At 42.4% G+C, this 21,822-nt stretch overlaps 1 protein-coding gene across 3 annotated transcripts in view; it reads left to right on the forward strand.

Annotated features, from left to right (window-relative positions):
• The first annotated feature begins 2,767 nt into the window (after nt 1-2,767).
• PGBD2 (piggyBac transposable element derived 2) overlaps nt 2,768-21,822 on the forward strand; it is a 31,528-nt gene continuing 12,473 nt past the window's right edge. For 2 of the 3 annotated variants that reach the window (XM_032335198.1, XM_032335200.1), the window contains exons 1-2: nt 2,768-2,945; nt 15,990-16,043. In XM_032335198.1, the coding sequence (XP_032191089.1) occupies nt 16,027-16,043 (17 nt within the window). In that variant the 5' untranslated portion in view covers nt 2,768-2,945; nt 15,990-16,026. Of the gene's footprint in view, nt 2,946-14,995; nt 15,019-15,989; nt 16,044-21,822 lie in introns of those variants that run through there. The other variant, XM_032335199.1, reaches the window with a different exon arrangement.

Raw genomic sequence — 21,822 nt, forward strand, 5'->3', positions numbered from 1 at the left:
TGACGTCAAAGGGGTGATAGAGAGCTTGCCCATTTTTCTTCTTGTCCCTGAAAGCTGCAGAAACTTGCTTCCAATCCCACTGCTGCTACCAAATCTGTTAAATAACAGAAACTCAACAAAGTAAATTTTAAAAATCTGATTGGTTTTATTGATTGATCGATGAATCAGGCAGCATCCCATCTGGTAAGTAGAGGGGAGCTCCAAGGGCTACAGAAAAGGAAATGTTTTCAAAGATAAGGAGGGAGTGGGGAAAAAAAGGGAACTATTAGCTAAGAACCCATTGTTTCAAGCAAACTCGTCCTAGAACTATTAGCTAAGAACCCATTGTTTCAAGCAAACGGGTCCTTCCAAGGAGAACTGAAGGGATCTGTCAGTATATTTCCTAGTGCTGACCAGGAAATCCCCATTGTCGACTGGCTGAATGAAGGCTCTATTTCTGTGATTGAAACCACAATTAGGATAGGCATTGAGCATTGCTTTACTGATTTGAGGCCTCAACCTAAATGACACCATTTTGAGCCTATGATTTTCTTTTTAACAACAATGACAAAACAAACAATAAACAGCTTAAGGAGAGAAGCGAATGTAAAACCTCTGCTACCTGGCTTTCTTGGATGTTTAACATAGGTCATTCCCAAGAATATTTGTGTTTAGAGAAATTCTTTAAGGCCAAGTCATCCTTTTCTGTGAAGTACACTGTCCCATGTATCTTATAAAGCAGTGATTCTCAAGGTGTGAAGGTAAGGGAGGGTTGGGGTGAGGGGGGGATTTTGCTTCCCCAATGTTAAAAAGAAAGCTACAGGCTCACTTAGATTGAGTCCCTAAATTGGGGATTAATACTAATCTAATTGCAGTTTAGAGGCAGCTGGCTAACTCAGCCAGTAGAGCATACGGTAGGGTTCTTGATCTTAGGGTTGTGGGTTCGAGCCCTACATTGGGTGTGGAGATTACTTAAAAATATATAAAATCTTAAAAAAAAAAAAAAGAAATTGCAAACAAAAAATATTAAAAACAAAACAAAACAAAACAAAACTTGCAGTTTCAACTCCCCCAGAAATGTAGTCTTTACCAGTAAGTTGGGAATATTTTGGATCAGTGCCAGTCTTCTCCATGGGCCTTCTCTCCATCCCTCAAAGGCAGGAGAGGTCCACTGCAGGTAGAGTCCTTGCCTTTCCCCTCACAAGGAAAAGAAGTCTTTCCCAGAACAATCCTTATTTTTTTTTTTTGCTAAAAGCTTTCTTGCCCCACTTTCCTTCTATAACCGCCTTCCATTTTGCATAATTTCTCATAGCGTTCTTCTATTTGCTAGATGGTATGCTGCCCGATTTGTGAATTATTTAATAAAGCCAAGTACATCTTTCAAATGAACTCAGTTGACTTTTTTATTTAACACTGCGGACACTGGAGACATATTTAGTGGTCATAACTGGAGGGATAAGGGGGTAGTGCTACTGACATTGAGTGGGCAGAGACAAGGGGTGTTCAAATATACTACCATCAAAATCGCCAGATTTAGCAAACAAAAATACACATGGGGTAGCGTGTCCAAATAAAATACAGAACTGGGATATCTCAGTCATTAAGCCTCTGCCTTCAGCTCAGGTCATGATCCCAGGGTCCTGGGATGGAGCCCCGCACTGGGAGGGGTCCTTGCTCTGGGAGAAGCCTGCTTCTCCCTCACCCACTCCCCCTGCTTGTGTTCCCTCTCTTGAGGTCTCTCTCTGTCAAATAAATACAATCTTTAAAAGCGATGAATTGTAAATCAACACTTGTTTACCTGGAAATCAAACTTAACGAGTTTTATCCGGTGATTTCACGCCTCATGCACAGGACAGGCCCCCACCACAAAGACTTCTCCCGGCCAACACGTCGCGACTGCAGGGGTTAGGAGACCCCGCCACAGAGCAGCTGTCTTGGAAACCTGGTCTGCACCCACACCGCCCCAGGGAGGCGGGGCACGCAATGCTGGGCCCCTCCGTCTCTCCCCCCACAGAGCTCCAGGATTTGCTCTTCCATCGAGTTCCCAGGTGAAGCCGCCGCTGGTCTGGGGTCCGCACAGGCCCACCGCTCCCCGAAGCGGTTCGTCTTGGGGCGGGTGTGGAGCCAGAGGACACCGTGAAGCCGAAGAATAGGGAAGGCAGAGGCAGGGTTTTACTCGCAACCGGGAGAAAACCGGGTGTCTCTGGACAGCACAACCGGGCAAGCGTGAAGAGACGGGAGCGCGCACATTCGTGAAGCGGATTTCGCAGGGCCCCTGGCGCGGCAGCGGGCACAAGCCGTGCCGAGCCGACAGGTGCAGGTCAGCCCCGCGGGCCACCCAGGCCGGCACCGTTGGCTCTGCGGGAATCCTGCGGGGCCGGTGCCCTCGGTCCTGCATCGGAGCGCTTCGACCCTGCAAGGGCGACTCAGGCACGGGCGCCCCAGCGGCCTTCCCGGCCACAGACGCGCTGTGCCCTGCACGACCGGGTGCGTCGCGGTCGCCGCTGACTTGGTCCGGCGAGATGGCCCGGCGACCTCGAAGGCCGTCTGACGCTGAGAAGCGGAAGGCTGACTTTTCCCGGAGTCCTCCCCGCCCCCACGACGTCTTTCCGTCGGCAGACCTCGCCTCCCAGACAGAAAGACGGTTTCGCGCCTTGCGAGCCGCCGCGACAGCAGTGTCGAAGCCGCACTGCGAGCGAGCGGGGCGGGCAGAGCCGGTACTTCCCAGTCCGCCGAGGAACTTTGCAGTTCCCTCTAGGCTCCGCGGAGGCCCCGGCCTCTCGGTGGTTGCTCGGGACGGGGGCGTGGCTGGGGGCGTGGCTGGGGGCGCGGTCCAGAAGGCGAGCCCAGGCGCCGCGAGCGCTCTCGTGCCGGACGTTGCGCGGCCGCGACGCCCCGGGCTGGCACGGCGGGGCGCCCCGGACTGGTTGCCCCGCCGTGGGAGGCCTCGGCTGCTCCGCGCTCAGGTAGGCGTTGGCCCGCCCGAGTCGCTGACCTGCCCCTGTTTGGGTGCGTGAGCGGCAGGGCCTGGCGTTGCGTTTTCTCAACGGTGCCCGAGGCACTGGCCTACGCGGCCTCGAGCGCGGGGGGCGGGCTGGAGGGACTGGTCCAGGGACAATGGGCGTCCGGGCCCCCGAGCTGCCGGGGCCGAACGAAGGCGCTCCCGCTGCGGGCGGACTCAGCCGAGGCGACCCTGCGGGCAGCCGGGGTGCTCTGACGCCAGGGTGCACCGGGAAGCGGTGGCCGGGACTTGCGGGCCGCGTCGGGGCTGCGGTGGGGCCTGCTGGGCGCCGATCTCGGGCCGCATCCCCCACCCCTGCCCAGCGAAGGGGTGGCTGCGCGACCCGCCGGATGCGGGCATCGCTGGCGCTCCTGCCGCCTCTGCCTGCCTCTGCGAGTGGACTGTCCTTTGTTTCCTTCTTCCCTTCTTCGTCGGCCGGTGTGGTGGGCAGAGCTGGGGGCGCGGTGTCGCCTATAGGCTTCTCCGGAGCCCGCTGGCACGTGGCGCAACTTGGAGGCGTTTACATTTATAAAATGTCTTATTTTTATTTTTTTAAATTCTTTTTGAAATAACTTCACAATTAAAAAAAAAGTTGAGAAACGAGTACGAAAGTTTTCTCAGTAGTATTCCCTTAGACTCCCCAGATGTTAACGTATAATTTAACAGACCAGGAAGACGAGGACACTCAGTCACATCGACAGGTTTTATTCAGATATGTCTCTTTCTGTCTCCTCTCTGTTCCTTTTTTGTGGTACAGGATCCAAGTCAGGATTTAGTTGCATTTAAATGCATTAAATACATTTAGTTGCATTGTCTTGTCTCCCTGAAAAAATTACATTTTTTTAAAAGATTTTATTTATTTATTTGACAGAGAGAGATCACAAGTAGGCAGAGAGGCAGGCAGAGAGAGAGGAGGAAGCAGGCTCCCTGCTGAGCAGAGAGCCCGATGTGGGACTCGATCCCAGGACCCTGAGATCATGACCTGAGCCGAAGGCAGCAGCTTAACCCACTGAGCCACCCAGGCGCCCCCAAAAAATTACATTTTAAACAGGGGAGGCCCTTGTAACTCCCCAAGACCCTTCAGAGTGGTCTTGGAAGCGCCAAGTCTCAAATCAAAGGGTCTTTTCAAATTGCTTCGTGCCAGGCCCAAGAGACAATGTCCGGCAAGACATCTGGGCAGTTTTGGCACCGGTGGTCACCCTCTGTGCCCTGACCCATCTAGTCCTAGCCTCGTAGCCCATCCTGGTTCTCCTCCTACTTCTCAGACCTACCTGCTTCTGTCCTGGTATCTCTGAAGATCCCGTCCTTGGCCATCTTCTCTTACCATCTGGACAATTTCCCTGGGTGATCTCTTGTGGCTTCGAGGATTCTTGTGGTTTTGAGCATACCACAAATCCTCAGAATACTCACCTGTTTATGATTGCGGCCCAGGCCATTTCTATGTTCCAAACTCAGATAGCCTGTGGCCTACGCAGTGGCTTTACAGGCTATCTCAAAAGCATTTCTGCCTTGATATGAGCATATCTCAGCTTGAACTCATGCACATCTGGTCCTCTTCTAGTGCCCCCAGATTCTGTGAATGATGCCACCCTACCCTAGCCACTCAGCCACTCCTGGGGAAGGCCTCCCTGATGAGCTCTTTCACTACCCCAGTCAATCCAGACTTGGTTTCCTTTTTGAACCCTCCCTGGGCTGGCCCACTTTTCTCCTTGGGAACCCGTCTCCCTGTGCTTTCTTTGGTGCCCTCATTCAGTTGTCCACACCAGAGTCACACTAAGCTTATTAAAATGTATATGTGATTGTCCATACTCTGCCTATAATCTTTTAAAATTTCCCTTTACTTAAAAAAAAAGAAAGAAAGAAAGATAAATTAAGATAAGACCATTAAGTATAAAGAACAAACTGATGGTTATCAGAAGGGATGGGGGTAGGTGCATGGGTTAAGTAGGGGATGGGGATTAAGGAGAGCAGTTGTGATGAGTATCAGATGATCTATGCGGAATTACTGAATCACTATATTGTGTATGTGAAACTAGTATAACACTGTTAACTAACTAGGATTAACATAAAAACAAAATTAACCACGCACAAGTAAATAAAATTTCCCCTTGCTGTAGGACAAAGGTAAGACTTCTTAAGTCTTCAAGGCCTCATTTCAGAATTGCTGGTCCAGTCTCTTCCTGTACCCTCTTCCTCAGGTTCCCTGCTCTGCTCTGACTGGCTTTGCTTCTCTCCTGACTTGCTTTTCTGCCTACGGGGATTCTGTTCCCTATGTGCTCAGGGAGTTCTTACTCTTCCTTGTAGATCTCCATCTAGTCATCCCTTCCTTAGGGAAGTTTTCTGTGACCTCCCTAACTAGGTCCTGTTGTGCAGATCCTAATCTCTATCATCTTCTCTCCTTGGTAGCTCTGTTAAAGTAGCTGTTTTAGACAGACATGCTTAGGACCTGGTAGACACTTTTGATGTTTGCCAAATCAATGAGGACGTGTAGGGGTATGCAATCTGGTTACTCAACAGCCTCTGTCTGAACATTGTTGTTGGGAATTTGCATAGTATATAGGGGCACTGTGTACCCTCGTTCCGTTTCTCTGTTGGTACTGTCAGGCAGGGCAAGAAGGAGACATACAAGAGGGGATGGAGAGCCTAGAGAGAATAGCCAGAGGAGCATTGAAAAGGAGAGGTGACTTCTGCTGCCCTTCTTGCTTAGTTTCCCTTTCCGTCAGGGTTGAATCTGCTGTCTTACCTGACTCTATTGACAGACTTGACTCTCTCCTACTCTTCCATTTCCTATGCATGTTTTAGAGAATCTTTACAAATGTATTTTGGTTAGGGTCAATGATATGTCAGTAGTCCTAGTTCTGTTCTAAACAGCTGACTCAGAGTCAGAAGGTGAAGTGGAAATGAAGGCCTGATGGAGGAGGAGTTGGGTTGGGTGGCCGGAATGATGGCTGTTTGCTCTGTGGTGTGAGTTGTTCAGTTCAGCAAGTACTCACTGGGGGCATGCCAGGAGCTGTGTTGGCTTCTGGCGATAGAAAGGTGAACAAATTCTGCAGCTGCCTGGCCGGGGAGCACATGGTGAGGTCAGCATGTGATAAGGTGAAAACCATATGAGAGGAACCCTTGACTTGGAGAAGGATGTCGCCCAGCCAGCTGAGGCAGGGGCTAGGTGGGGGAGCCCTGGAGACTAGTCTGGGTGGTGGTCTTGACCTAATTCCAGGACCCTTGCAATTGTGACCTGGGGAGGTTCTCAGCAGGATGTGAGGATGGGCCTGCGTCACAGTGACTGGGTGGGGGCTGTCACTGAGTGCTGGTGAATGGAAGAGGACAGAGGACCGCCTGGGGCACAACAGAGAAAAAGGTATTGAGATAAACTATTGCTGAGGAGGGGGTGGCTGAAGTGGTAGCACAGATCACACTCTCTGACCCCAAACCAGCCAGACATGTTTGAATTTTATCAAAGTCATACTAAAGCACCCCCAATCAAACACAGAATTTCTGCAGCAAAATGTATGGATATCTGCAGTTAGGAATAGAAATAGACATTCCAAAGAGCCTCCCATCATTTTAGATTTTGCTGTCAGAGTGTTGCCAAATTTTGAAGAAATGTTCAGTTTTCCCAGCATTTTTGACTTGTGGGAATTGTGGGTGAGGGGTTGTGGATTTGAAATGATAGCAAATGTTTATAGAGCATCCACTCTATGTGAAGCTTATAGAGCTTCACATGCACTGACTTTTGTCCTCATAACAACCCTACTCCGTACCTGGAAGATCCCTTTGTAGGGGTGAAATGAGGGTACAGACAGGGTCAGCGACTTGCCTATAGTCACAGAGCCCACAACTCATGGCTTTGTCGTCTACATTCTTACCAGGCTGCTAACTTGTGAATGGGATGTGAGGAGAGGGTTTGAAGGACCAGGTCTTTCTCCCACTCTTCAGTCACCTTGCACCTATAACCAGCCTGCCCAAGTGCCCAGGAAGGTCAGAAGGGAAAGGAGGTGCAAGCCCCCTAGAGGTGGACTCAGATTCACCGAGGGCCCATGGGGACTCTTTTCCATGATGCTGTATCTTGTGGTCTGGTTGGGCAGTGAGTTTTCCTCAAAAGCTGTAGGGGAAGTTACATGCAGCGCCAAGTAGAGCAGAGAGAGGAGGAGGTGAGATGGTGAGAGCCGCTGTGCATAAGCTGCGATGTGGGCAGGCTGGGCTTTGAGAAATAAGGATTCTGTAAGGAGATTCTTCTTGAGACTCTAGAGTGGGGAGATGACTGTTCTCTAATTTTCTTCCACCTGCTGCGCAAGATACATTGTTCTGGAACACCCCAGATGAACACTTTCTGCAGACCGCTGCCCACCTGGGGGCACTGAGCAGGTCACCCTGGTAGTATTTGCTCACGTGTGTGCTAGTATCTCAGTTTCTTTGTGTGTGCATGTGTGAGCGTGCAAATATATATATTATATATATATTTATATATAAAATATGCATTTTGTGCATATTTTGCATGCATTATATATCAGCAGGAATAATGAAACAACTGAATATCCCACTCAGTTTAAGAAATAGAACCTTATAGGGTGCCTGGGTGGCTCACTTGGTTAAGCTCTGCCTTTGGCTTAGGCCATGGTGCCATGGTCCTGGGATCGAGTCCCACGTCAGGCTCCCCTTGCACTGTGGAGAGTGCTTCTTCCTCTGCTTGCTGTTCCCCCTCCTTGTGCTCTCCCTCTCTCTGTCAAATAAATAAATAAAATCTTAAAAAAAAAATGGAACCTTACTAAAACCTTAGAAATCCTCTGTGTGTCTGCAAATTGTATCTTTTCTCTTCCAGAGGTAATCACTATCCTCAAGCTCCTTTTAATCACTTCCTTGCTTTTCTTTAAAGTTTTACCATGTGTATATATGTGTTTGCAGATTGTATATTTATAATATATATATATATATCAGTTTTTTTATGTTAGTTTATATTTTATTAGTTTATATTCTATATATTTAATATATATTACATAATATATATTAGTTTTGTTTAACTTTTTGGTCCTTGTAAAATGAAGCATGTAGCAAGCTTTCTGGTTTGTTTTGCTCAGTGTATTTTTGGGATTTGTTCATGGGTGTGTGTGGCTACAGTTCTTCATTTACTTTTTCTGTCATATTCTACTGCATCTGTTCCAGTGATGGCCATTTAGACCTGGAGCTAAGTCCCTAGAGAGTTGGGGCTACTTTTGGAGAGCTTGCCACCAGAGCCCTGGCCTGTCTTTTCAAAGAAGTGCTTCTTAGTCTTGGGGTTCACTCAGGTTTTGAAGCCTCCTACCTGGATCCCAAAGCTCATACAAAAGCACTTCTTCCATGGTTGGCTGCTATATCATAGTGTAGGGAGAAAAGCTGGGGCCTTTCCGTTCTGCCATCTTGCTGATATCACTGCTGTTTATTTAGAATAGACTCACCATGTCAGTTCTGCTGTTCAAGTCTCAGTAATTTTGTCTGCTTGATCATTAATCTCTGGAAGAGTATATTGAAATCTATATTATTGTGATAGATTTGTTGGTGTCTACAGTTAATTTCTATTTTGAAGTGGTTATTAAATGCATACAATTTAAAATTATTCTATCCTTCTAGTGAGTCAAAAACTCTTTCCCGTGAAGTAACCTTCTTTTCCTCTGATAATGCTTCTCTTTATTTTTAATTATAAAAATTAACATAAAATAAAATGTACTGTCTTAACCACTTCTCAGTAGTGTTAAGTATGTTCACCTTGCTGTGCAGCCAATCTTCAGAATATTTTTGTTTTGCAGCATTGAAACTCTGTCCCCATTAAACATCATCTTCCCATTTCCCTCTCCTCCCTCCACTGGTAACCACCATTCTACTTTCTGTTTCTATGAATTTAAGTACTATAGAAACCTCATGTAAATAGAATCATACAGTGTTTGTCTTTTCATGGCCTGTTCATATCATTTAGCATGTCCTTAAGTTTCAGCCATGCTGTAACACGTGACTGGATTTCCTTCCTTTGGGGTGAATGATAGTCCACTGTAAGTATGGGTGAATGATAGTCCACTGTAAGGGGTGGGTGAATGATAGGGGTGAATGATAGGAGAATTCATATGATAGTCCACTTTAAGTATATACCACATTTTCTTCCATTCATCTTTAATGGACATTTGAGTTGCCCCTACCTCTTGGCTATGATGAACAGTGCTGCTGTGAAGATGGATGTCTCTTGGATGTCCTGCTTTCAGTTCTTTAAACTGCATGCCCAAAAGTAAGATTGCTGGATCATATGGTAGTTCTCTATTTTTAATTTTTCGAGGGACTACCAGACTGTTTACATAGTGGTTGCACCATTTTACATTCCTATCAGCAAAGCACAAGTGTTCTCATTTTCCATAGCCTCACCAACATTTCTTATTTTCTTTTTAATAGTGATCATCCCAGTGGGTGTGAGGTGATACCTTATTGTGGTAGTGGTTTGCATTTTACTAATGATTAGTGATGTTGAACGTCATTTCATATGCTTATTGGCCATTTGTATATCTTCTTTGGAGAAATGTCCACACAGGTTCTTTGTCCGTGTTTTGATTGGGTCACTTATTTTTTTTGCTGTTGTCGGAGTTATTTGTGTATTAACTTCTTGTCAAATAATATGATTTACAAATATTTTCCCCATTCCATTAGTTGTCTCTTCACTCTCTTGATTGTATCCTTTGATGCACGTTTAATATTTGCTTTTTTGCTGGTGCTTTGGTTTCATAGTCAAGAAATCATTGAGAGATACAATATTCTGAATCTGTGTTATCTTTGAAGAATTTTATAATTTTAACTCTTATGTTTAGGTCTTTCCTTTTAAAATATTTTATTTACTTATTTGACAGAAAGAGACATAGCAAGAGAGGGAACACAAGCAGGGGAAGTGGGAGAGGAAGAGCAGACTTCCCACCCAACAGGGAGGCTCTATCCCAGGATCCTGGGACCATGACCTGAGCCAAAGGCAGATGCTTAAAAGTTGAGCCACCCAGGCGCCCCTTATTTAGGTCTTTGATACATTTTGAGTTAATCTTTGTATATGATGTAAAAGCCCATTTTTATTCTTTTGCATGTAGATACCTAGTTGTTTTTTTTTTTTAACACCATTTATTATAGAGACTGTCCTTTCCCTATTGAGTAGTTTTTACATCCTTTTTGAAGATAACCTGACCATATATGTGAAGGTTTATTTCTGGCTCTGTTACAATTAACTAGTCTCTGTATCTGTCATTATACCAGTGTCACACTGTTTTGATTTCTTTAGCTTTGTAATATGTACTGAAATGAGGAAATGTGAATTCTCCTACTTTGTTCTTCCTTTCCAGAATTATTTTGGCTATTTGGAGTATCTTGATACCAAATGATTTTAGGATGGATTTTTCTATTTCTAGAAAAAAAAAAATATATATATATATATATATCCCCAATATTTTGGGATTTTGATAGAGATTGCATTGAACCTGTAGATTACTTTGGGCAGTATCGAGATCTTTGATGTTAAGTATACAAACCCATGAACACAAGATATCTTTCTATTTTTGTGTATTTTTTTAAATTACTTTATGTTTTGTTGTTTTCAGTGTATAGTTCTTGCAACCTCTTTGGTTATTTATTCTTTTCAATGCTGTGGTAAATGGAGTTGTGTTCCTAATTTCTACTTTAAGTTGTTCATTGTTAATGTATAGAAATGCAACTAATTTTTGATATGTTGATTTTGACTTCTGCAGCTTTGCTGAACTTACTTATTCTGACTTTTTAAAAAAATCTTTACATGTAAGATCATGTTATCTGCGAATGGATAATTCTACTTCTTTCTTTCCAGTTTGGATGCCTTTTATTTCTTTTCCTTGCCTAATTGCTCTGGCTAAGACTTCTAGTACTATGTTTAACAGAAAGGCCAGAAGAAACAACTTTATCTTGATCTTGTTTTTAGAGGAAAAGCTTTCAGTCTTTCACTATTTTGTATATTAGCTGTGATTTTTTTTTTCTATTTCATCTTTATTATGTTCAGTTATTTCCTTTTAGTCCTAGTTTATTAAGAGTTTCTTTATAATAAAAGAGTGTTGAATCTTGTTAAATGTTTTTTCTGCATTATTTGGTGGGAAAATACGGCTTTTGCCTTTCATTCTGTTCACTTGGTATATTACATTGGTAGATTTTTTTATTCTCAAGTTGAACTATCCTTGCATTCCAGAAATATATCCCACTTTGTTGTGGTATAGAATCCTTTCAGTGTACATTGAATTTATTTTGCTAATAATATTTTCTTGAGGATCAGTATTTGTCAAGGATATTGGTTTTTAGTTTTCTTCTAGTATTTTTTAAAAAAAATATTGTTTATTTATTTGAAAGAGAGAGAGAGAGAATGAGAGTGAGCATAAGCAGGTAGAAGAGCAGAGGGAGAGGGAGAAGCAGACTCCCTTCTGAGCAGAGAGTTCAACATGGGGCTTGATCCCAGGACCCTGGGATCATGACCTGAGCCAAAGGCAGACGCTTAACTGACTGAGCCACCCAGGCGTCCCTCTTCTAGTATCTTTATCTGGCTCAAATATCAGGGTAATGCTGGCTCCTTTATTATATTTTTCAGCTCCAGAATTTGCTTCATTTTATTAATATTCTCATTCATACATTTCCTGATTTTGTGTCTTTCTGTGGTCTCTTTTAGCTCATTGATGTCTTTAACAAATTGTTTTAAATTCTTCACCAAGAAATTCAGCAGTCTGACTTTCTTTCAGATCCATTTCTGGAGTTTTATTTTGTTTCTGTCACTGGGCCATGTTTCCCAGTTTTTTGTATGCTCATGATCTGTTGTTGGGATTTGGCCATTCAAAAAACAAAACAAAACAAACTTGTTCAGGGGAATACTTCACTAGTCAGCCTACCTAGAAGTTTCAAACCTCATCAACATTTTCTGTACTTTTAATTGTTTCAATTACCACGAGCGGCTTGTCCCTAATTTCTCCTCAGAAGTGTATAATCTTTATCTCTCCCTGGCATCTGCATGTAAAACTGTAGAATTTCTTTAGCTCTAGTGTACTGTGACACCTGCCTACATTTTCAGTAACCTCCAAACTGCTGCCATTCCCATCAGTGCTGCAAGTCTGGTGAGGCAGAAATCTATCCCTCAGGCAGCCGCCAGACAAGCTAAAATGTTGAACTCATAGTCTGCTCTGATTTCCATCCCAAGGGAAGAGTTGCTTTGTTTACCCTAGTTGTCCCTTACTGATCTGACAGGAAGAGATCTGTCTGTGCACAAAATGCCATGAACTTTTCTATCCTTTTAAATGGAATCCCATCTTATTTTTCTGTTGGCCTGGGTCCCACACCATTTCAAGTGGTCTCTAGAGTTCTCACAAATGTATTCATGTTCATATATTGTTAACTTGCATTTCCATGGGGAGTGAAGGCCTGGAGCTCAATAGTCCACCATCTGTGACATCACCTCTATATTTATTTTTTGAATTGTCCTCACATTCCATTCTTTTCTTGTAATGTCCTTATCAGGCTTTGGTATTGGGGTAATGCTCATCAAATCATCAAATGCTAATCAAAGTGTGTTCTTTCCCTTTGTTTTGTCTTTTTTTGGATGGATTTTAGAATAACTGGCATTAATTGTTCTTTAAATGCTTGGTAAAATTCACCAGTAAGTGGATTTGATGTTGGGTTTTTGCTCTTTGTTCTTGTCTTTTTGTTTTTGTTTGTTTTTTTGATTGGGAGAGTTGGCATTACTGATTCAGTCTTTCTACTAGTAATTGGACTGTTCAAATGTTCTGTTTCTCTTGTTTCAGTCGGTAGCTTGTGTGTTTCTGAGAATTTATCAGCTTGTTCTAGGTTGTCCAGTTTATAGGCGTATAATCAATAATCATTCACTGTAGCCTCTGTGATCCTTTGTTTCTGTGGTATCAGTTAATTTCCCCTCTTTCGTTTATAATTTTGTTGATTTGGGTTCTCTCTATTTCTGGGATACTATAGCTAGAAATTTGTTTATTTTGTTCATCTTTTCAAAAAACTAATTCTTAGTTTTGTTTAGCTCACCAATTATTTTTTTGTTCTCTATTTTGCTTGTTTTTGCTCCAGTCTTTTATTTCCTTTCTGCTGCTAACTTTAGGCTTAGGTTATTCTTTTTTTTTTTTAATTTAATTCAATTTTAAAATCCAGTATAGTTAATATACATGTTATATTAGTTTCAGGTGTACAGTATGTTGGGCTGGCTGAAAGAAAGGGCTACTTAAGATGGCGAAAGTTCCCACCACAAAACCTGAGCTCAGAGAGGAGAACAAAGACCTGAGCAGGAATCTGAGGACCCTTGCTCCGGGCCCTCATGGACCAATGGGACCCTGACAAGTGGGAATCTGAGACCCCCGCTCTGGGCTCCAGTGGACCAATGGGACCCCGACGAGCAGGCAAAATATCCAAATAAAGGAAACTTGCCAAAAAACCCCTGAACTCCCCTCGAGACCCCTTAAAAGCCCCCTTCTCCCTGCCTCCGGCGCAACTTCCCTGACTCCCCTTTCTGGAGTCAGGGAACCTTGCCCGAGGGTGCCCTCCTCCGCAGTTTTCCTGGCTCCCCTTCTCCTGGGCCCTGAAACTGTGCCTGAGAGTGCCTTTAATAAATCTTGCCTTGTGCCTACCTCGCCTGGTGTGTTTCTCTCGCTGGAAAAACTTTACACAATATAGTGATTCAGCAGTTCCATACATCACCCTGTGCTCATCATAAGTCCATTCCTTAATCCCCATCACCTATTTTAACCATCCCCAACCCAGCTCCCTTCTGATAGCCATCAGTTTGTTCTCTATAGTTAAGAGTCATTTCTTGGTTTCTCTCTCTCTATCTCTTTCTTTCTTAAATTGCACATATGAATAAAATTGTATGGTTTGTCTTTCTCTGACTCAGTTCACTAAGCATTATATTCTCTGACTCCATCCATGTCTTTGCAAATGGCAAGATTTCATTTTTTATGGCCGAATAATATTCCATTATACACAAACACACACACACACACACACACACACACACACACACACACTTCTTCTTTCCTTTTTTAAAATTAAATTAATTAATTTATTTTCAGAAAAACAGTATTCATTATTTTTTCACCACACCCAGTGCTCCATGCAATCTGTGCCCTCTATAATACCCACCACCTGGTACCCCAACCTCCCACCCTCCCACCACTTCAAACCCCTCAGTTGTTTTTCAGAGTCCATAGTCTCTCATGATTCACCTCCCCTTCCAATTTACCCCAACCCCCTTCTCTCTAGTTCCCCATGTCCTCCATGCTTTTTGCTATGCTCCACAAATAAGTGAAACCATATGATAATTGACTCTCTGCTTGACTTATTTCACTCAGCATAATCTCTTCTAGTCCAGTCCATGTTGCCACAAAAGTTGGGTATTCATCCTTTCTGAATTTCTTCTTTATCCATTTCTTCTTTTATCCACTTCTTTATCCATTCATCTGTTCTTTTTATAGTTCCTTGAGGTATAAAGTTAAGTTTTTTATTTGGGATCATTCTGGTTTTTTTTTTTTTTAATATATGTGTTTATAGCATTAAGCTCTCCTAGAAATCTTTTGCTGCAACCTAAATGTTTTGGTATGTTGTGTTTCCCTTTTCATTTGTTTCAGATACTATTTATTAATTTTATTTATTTGAGAAAGAGAGCACACGAGTTGTGGGGGCGCGGGAGAGGGCCGAAAGAAAGGGAGAGAGAGAATCTTTTTATTTTATTTTATTTATTTTCAGCATAACAGTATTCATTGCTTTTGCACCACACCCAGTGCTCTATGCAATCCGTGCCCTCTCCAATACCCACCATCTGGTTCCCCCAACCTCCCACCCCCCGCCCCTTCAAAACTCTGAGATTGTTTTTCAGAGTCCATAGTCAAGAGAGAGAATCTTAAGTAGGCTTCACACTCAGTGCATAGCCCAACGCAGGGCTCAGTCTCACCATCCTGAGATCATGACCTGAGCCGAAATCAGGAGTTGAATGCTTAACCAACTGAGCCACCTAGGTAGCCCTCAAGGTACTTTTTAACTTCCCCTTTAATTTTTTCGTTGATCCCTTGGTTGTTAAGAAAATGTTGTTTCATAGTTAGTTCTTTATATATCTTGGACTTCACTATCTAATACAGTGGCCACTGACCAAAGCGCATGTGACTGTTTTCATTGAAATTAATTAAAATTACATAAAATTAAAAATTCATTTTCCTAGTCACACTAACCATATATATCAGGTGTTTAATAACGACATGTGGCTCATGGCTACCATATTGGGCAGCATTGATAGAAAATATTTCCATTATTACAATAGGTTCTGTTGGTAGTCTTTTTTTTTTTTTAAGATTTTATTTATCTTTTCAACAGACAGAGACCACAAGTAGGCAGAGAGGCAGGCAGAGAGAGAGAGAGAGAGAGAGGAGGAAGCAGGCCTCCCACTGAGCAGAGAGCCCGATGCGGGGCTCCATCCCAGTACCCCGGGATCACGACCCGAGCTGAAGGCAGAGGCTTTAACCCACTGAGCCACCCAGGTGTCCCTCTATTGGTAGTCTTGATAGAGAATAATAGTTGTCAACCAGGTGCAGTTTTGTCCCCTATGGGACACATGGCAATGTCTGGAAACATAACTGAATTCCACAGCTGGGGGATCGGTGTTCTACTGGTATCTAGTGGGTAGAGGCCTGGAAAACTACTAAACATCCCATAATACACAGGATAGCCCCCCACAACAAAGACTCATCCAGCCCACATGCCAATAGCTCTGATGGTGAAGACTGTGCCCTACAATATATTTTGGTGTGAGGTAGAGAGCTCATTGTTTATCCCCCCAGTTAGCCAGTTGATGATACCATCTCCTGTGTGTACTCAGTCCATCCCCCTCTGGTTGCTGGTGAACCTTAAGCTAGAGATGTTTCTTCCTTTAAAGTGTGGAAAAGGTCCCATTGCCTTGTTAATTAAGATACGATTTTTTTGAAAATCAACTTCTGTTGTCTTACAGGTTCTTTGACTGCACATAACTCTGTTTCCAGTTCATCATGGCTTCAACTTCAAGGTAAGTGTGTTTGATGAATGGCTTTATGCAAGTAATTACGCCTCTCTTTTTGAAAGGCCAAGCCCATGAAAGTTTTAGCTCTTGGCCCTGCTGGCCTCACTAAGCATTTGGTGTCTAGGAAGGAAAAAGGAGGAAGAGAGAAGAGAAAAGGGAGATTGGAGAGAAGATGAGACAGAACAAGGTAGTGTATGTGGTATGGGTATTGTTCTGTAGCTCCAGTGTCTACCTTGTATCTAAAAATGTGATTTACTTTCCTCTTCTTTTTTTTATTTTTTTAAGATTTATTTATTTTTTGAGTGAGAGAAAGCACAAGCAGGAGGGGCAGGGGGAAAGGGAGAGCACACGCCAGGCTGATTCTCACAAACCTGAGATCAGGACCCAAACTGAAACCAACAGTTGGTCGCTTAACTGACTGCGCCACCCCCACACCCCTTCCTCACCTTATAATCCACAAGGTGGTTGCTGTTGGACTGCCTTAGTCCCTGTAAGCTTTGCCACTCGACAAGGCTTTTTTTTTTTTCCCCCAAGTTTTTATTTAAATTTTAGGTAGTTAAGGGGCACCTGGGTGGCTCAGTGGGTTAAGCCTCTGCCTTCAGCTCAGGTCATGATCTCAGGGTCCTGAGATCAAGCCCCGCATCTGGCTTTCTGGGAGCCTGCTTTCCTTTTTCTCTCTGCCTGCCTCTCTGTCTTCGTGTGATTTCTCTCTCTGTCAAATAAATAGATAAAATCTTTAAATTTTAGGTAGTTAACATATACTATAATATTGGTTCGGGACTAGAATTCAGTGATCCATCACTTACATATAACACCCAGTGCTCCTCACAACAAGTACCCTCCTCTAATACCTATCACCCAGTTACCCCATCCCCTGCCCACTTCCCCTCCAGCAAGCCTGTTTGTTCTCTATAATAAAAAATCTCTTGTGGTATATTTCCCACTCTTTTTTTTAGTTCCTTCCCCTGTGTTCATCTGTTTTTTTTTCCTTAAAGTCCATATATGAGTGAAATCATATGGTATTTGTCTTTCTCTGACTTTCCTTCGCATACATAATCCCCTCTCGTTCCATCCACATTGTTGCAAATGAGAAGACTTCTTTTTGAGGGCTGAGTAATATTCCATTACACACACCCCATCTTTATCCATTCATCAGTCCATAGACTTTTGACTCTTTTCATAGTTTTGCTATTGTTGATAGTGCTGCTATAAATACTGGGGTTCATGTGTCCCTTCGACCAGTATTTTTGTATCCTTTGGGTATATTTACTTGGTAGTTTGTATATTTACCTAGTAGTTTGTATATTTACCTAGTAGTATAATTGCTGGATCATAGGGTAGTTTTATTTTTCACTCTTTGAGGAACCTCCATACTATTTTACAGAGGGGCTGTACCAATTTGCCTTCCCACCAGCAGTGCAAGAGGGTTCCCCTTTCTCTGCATCCTTGCCAACATCTGTTCCTGGTGTTGTTAATTTTAATCACTATGACAGGTGTGAATAGTATCTCCTCATGATTTTGATTTGTATTTCCTTGATGTTGAGTGATGTTGAGCATCTTTTCATGTGTCTGTTAGCCAGCTGGATGCCTTCTTTGGAAGAATGTCTATTCACATCTTCTGCCCCATTTCTTAACTGGATTATTTGATTTTGGGGTATTGAGTTTGATAAGTTCTTTATAGATTTTGGATACTAACCCTTTATCAGCTATGTCATTTAGAAACATATTCTCCCATTCTGTAGGTTACCTTTTAGTTTTATGGATTGTTTCCTTCACTGTGCATAAGCTTTTAATCTTGATGAAGACCCAGTAGTTTATTTTTGCTTTTGTTTCTCTTGCCTTTGGAGACGTGTCTAGAAAGAAGTTGCTATGACCCAGGTCAAAGAGGTTGCTGCCTGTGTTCTCCTCAAGGATTTTGATGGATTCCTGTCTCACATTGAGGTTTTTCACCCACTTTGAGTTTATTTTTGTGTATGGTGTAAGAAAGTGACTCAGTTTTATTCTTCTCCTTGTGGCTATCCAATTTTCCCAACACCATTTGTTGAAGAGACTTTCTTTTTTCCATTGGATATTCCTTCCTGCTTTGTCAAAATTAGTTGACCATATAGGGCTATGTCCATTTCTGGGTTCTCTCTTGTGTTCCATTGATCTGTGTGTTTGCTTTTGTGCAAATATCATACTGTCTTGATGATTACTGCTTTGTAATATAGTTTAAAGTCCAAAATTGTGAGCCTCCAGCTTTGGTTTTGTTTTTCAAGATTGCTTTGGCTATTTGGGGTCTATTGTGGTTCCATACAAATTTTACTATTGTTTGTTCTAGCTCTGTGAAAACTACCTCTGGTATTTTGATGGGGATTGCATTAAATGTATAGTTTGCTCTGGGTTGTATAAACATTTTCCCATTTGTTCTTCTAATCCATGAGCATGGAATGTTTTCCCATTTCTTTGTGTCTTCCTCAATTTCTTTCATAAGTGTTCTATAGTTCAGAGTTACAGATCTTTTACCTCTTTGGTTAGGTTTATTCCTAGGTATCTGATTGTTTTGGTGCAGTTGTAAATGGGATCAATTCCTTGATTTCTTTTTCTGCTGCTTCATTATTGGTATATAGAAATGTAAAAGATTTCTACATCGATTTTGTATCCTGTAACTTTGCTGAATTTATCAGTTCCAGCATTTATTTTCCTGGAGTCTTTTGGGTTTCCTAAATAGAACATCATGTTGTCTGCAAATAGTGAAAGTTGGACTTCTTTGCAGAATTGAATGCCTTTAATTTGTTTTTGTTGTCTGATTGCTGAGGCTAGGACTTCTGGTACTATTTTAAATAATACTGGTGAAAGTAGACATCCCTGTTTTGTTCCTGACCTTGGAGGAAAATCTCTATTTGTCCCTACTGAGGATGATATTAGTTGAGTCTCTCATACATGGCCTTTATGATGTTGAGATATGAGGTATCCCAATTTTATGGAGGGTTTTTATCAAGAATGGATGTTGTACTTTGTCAAATTTTTTTTCCATCTATTGAGATGGAAAATATTCCATCTATTTCCATCTATTGAGAGGATCAGACCTTTACTTCATTAATATGTATCACGTTGAATGTTTTGTGGATATCAGACAATCCTTGTAGCCCAGGAGTAATCTCACATGATTGTGCTGAATGATTCTTTTAGTGTAGTGTTGGATTCAGTTTCCTAGTATGCTGAGAATTTTCCATCCATGTTCATCAGGGATATTGGCCTCATTGGGGTCTTTCTCTGGTTTTGTGATCAAGATAATGCTGGCCTCATAGATGATTTGGGGACGTTTTCTTCATTTCTTTTTTTTCTTTCTTTTTTTTTTTTTGGAACAATTTGAGAAGAATAGATATTAATTCTTCCTTAAATGTTTGGTAAAATTTCCCTGAGAAACCATCTAGCCCTGACTTTCATTTGTTCGAGTTTGTTTTTTTTTTAAGGTTTTTATTTATTTATTTGACAGACAGAGATCAAAAGTAGGCAAAGAGGCAGGCAGAGAAAAGAGGAGGAAGCAGGCTCCCTACTGAGCAGAGAGCCCGATGTGGGGCTTGATTCCAGGACCCTGGGATCATGACCTGAGCCGGATCATGACCTGAGCCAAAGGCAGAGGCTTTAACCCACTGAGCCACCCAGGCGCCCCTGTTGGAGACTTTTGATTACTGATTTAATTTATTTGCTGGTTATGGGTCTGTTCACATTTTCTATTTCTTCCTGATTCACTTTTGGTGTTTATATGTTTCTAGGAATTTATCCTTTTCTTCCAGATTGTCCAATTTTTGGCATACTAGTATTCATAATATTCTCATAATTGTTTGCACTTCTGTGGCATTAATTGTGATCTCTCCTCTTGCATTTGTGATTTTATTTATTTGGGTCCTTTCTTTCTCTCTCTCTCTCTCTCTCTCTCTTTTTTTTTTTTCCTGTGCTAAATCTGGCTGGGGTTTTATCAATCTTACTGATTTTTTCAAAGAATCGGCTCCTACTTTCACTGATCTGTTCTTCCAATTATTTTCTTTAATTTCTTTAATTTTGTGATTAACCCATTCATTCTTTTTTGTTGTTAATTTTTTATTTTTTATAATCATATATTTTTATCCCCAGGGGTACAGGTCTGTGAATCACCAGGTTTACACACTTCACAGCACTGACCAAAGCACATACCCTCCCCAATGTCCATAACCCCACCCCCCTTCTCTTAATCCCCCTCCCACCAGCAACCCTCAGTTTGTTTTGTGAAATTAAGAGTCACTTATGGTTTGTCTCCCTCCCAATCCCATCTTGTTTCATTTATTCTTCTCCTACCCACTTACGCCGCCATGTTGCATCACCACTTCCTCATATCAGGGAGATCATATGATAGTTGTCTTTCTCCGCTTGACTTATTTCACTAAGCATGATACACTCTAGTTCCATCCATGTTGTCGCAAATGGCAAGATTTCATTTCTTTTGATGGCTGCATAGTATTCCATTGTGTATATATACCACATCTTCTTGATCCATTCATCTGCTGATGGACATCTAGGTTCTTTCCATAGTTTGGCTATTGTGGACATTGCTGCTATAAACATTGGGGTGCACGTGCCCCTTCGGATCACTACGTTTGTATCTTTAGGGTAAATACCCAGTAGTGCAATTGCTGGGTCATAGGGCAGCTCTATTTTCAACATTTTGAGGAACCTCCCGGCTGTTTTCCAGAGTGGTTGCACCAGCTTGCATTCCCACCAACAGTGTAGGAGGGTTCCCCTTACTCTGCATCCTCGGGAGCATCTGTCATTTCCTGACTTGTTGATTTTAGCCATTCTGACTGGTGTAACATGATCTCTCATTGTGGTTTTGATTTGTATTTCCCTGATGCCGAGTGATATGGAGCACTTTTTCATGTGTCTGTTGGCCTTCTGGATGTCTTCTTTGCAGAAATGTCTGTTCATGTCCTCTTCCCATTTCTTGATTGGATTATTTGTTCTTTGGGTGTTGAGTTTGCTAAGTTCTTTATAGATTTTGGACACTAGTCCTTTATCTGATATGTCATTTGCAAATATCTTCTCCCATTCTGTCAGTTGTCTTTTGATTTTGTTAACTGTTTCCTTTGCTGTGCAAAAGCTTTTGATCTTGATGAAATCCCAATAGTTCATTTTTGCCCTTGCTTCCCTTGCCTTTGGCGATGTTCCTAGGAAGATGTTGCTGCCTGTGTTCTCCTCAAGGATTTTGATGGATTCCTTTCGCACATTGAGGTCCTTCATCCATTTTGAGTCTATTTTTGTGTGTGGTATAAGGAAATGGTCCAATTTCATTTTTCTGCATGTGGCTGTCCAATTTTCCCAACACCATTTATTGAAGAGGCTGTCTTTTTTCCATTGGACATTCTTTCCTGCTTTGTCGAAGATTAGTTGACCATAGAGTTGAGGGTCTATTTCTGGGCTCTCTATTCTGTTCCATTGATCTATGTGTCTGTTTTTGTGCCAGTACCATGCTGTCTTGATGATGACAGCTTTGTAATAGAGCTTGAAGTCCGGAATAGTGATGCCACCAACGTTGGCTTTCTTTTTCAATATCCCTTTGGCTATCCGAGGTCTTTTCTGGTTCCATATAAATTTTAGAATTATTTGTTCCATTTCTTTGAAAAAGATGGATGGTACTTTGATAGGAATTGCATTAAATGTGTAGATTGCTTTAGGTAGCATAGACATTTTCACAATATTTATTCTTCCAATCCAGGAGCATGGAACATTTTTCCATTTCTTTGTGTCTTCCTCAATTTCTTTCATGAGT

This window comes from Mustela erminea, chromosome 3 (assembly GCF_009829155.1).
Source record: "Mustela erminea isolate mMusErm1 chromosome 3, mMusErm1.Pri, whole genome shotgun sequence".
Lineage (NCBI taxonomy): Eukaryota > Metazoa > Chordata > Mammalia > Carnivora > Mustelidae > Mustela > Mustela erminea.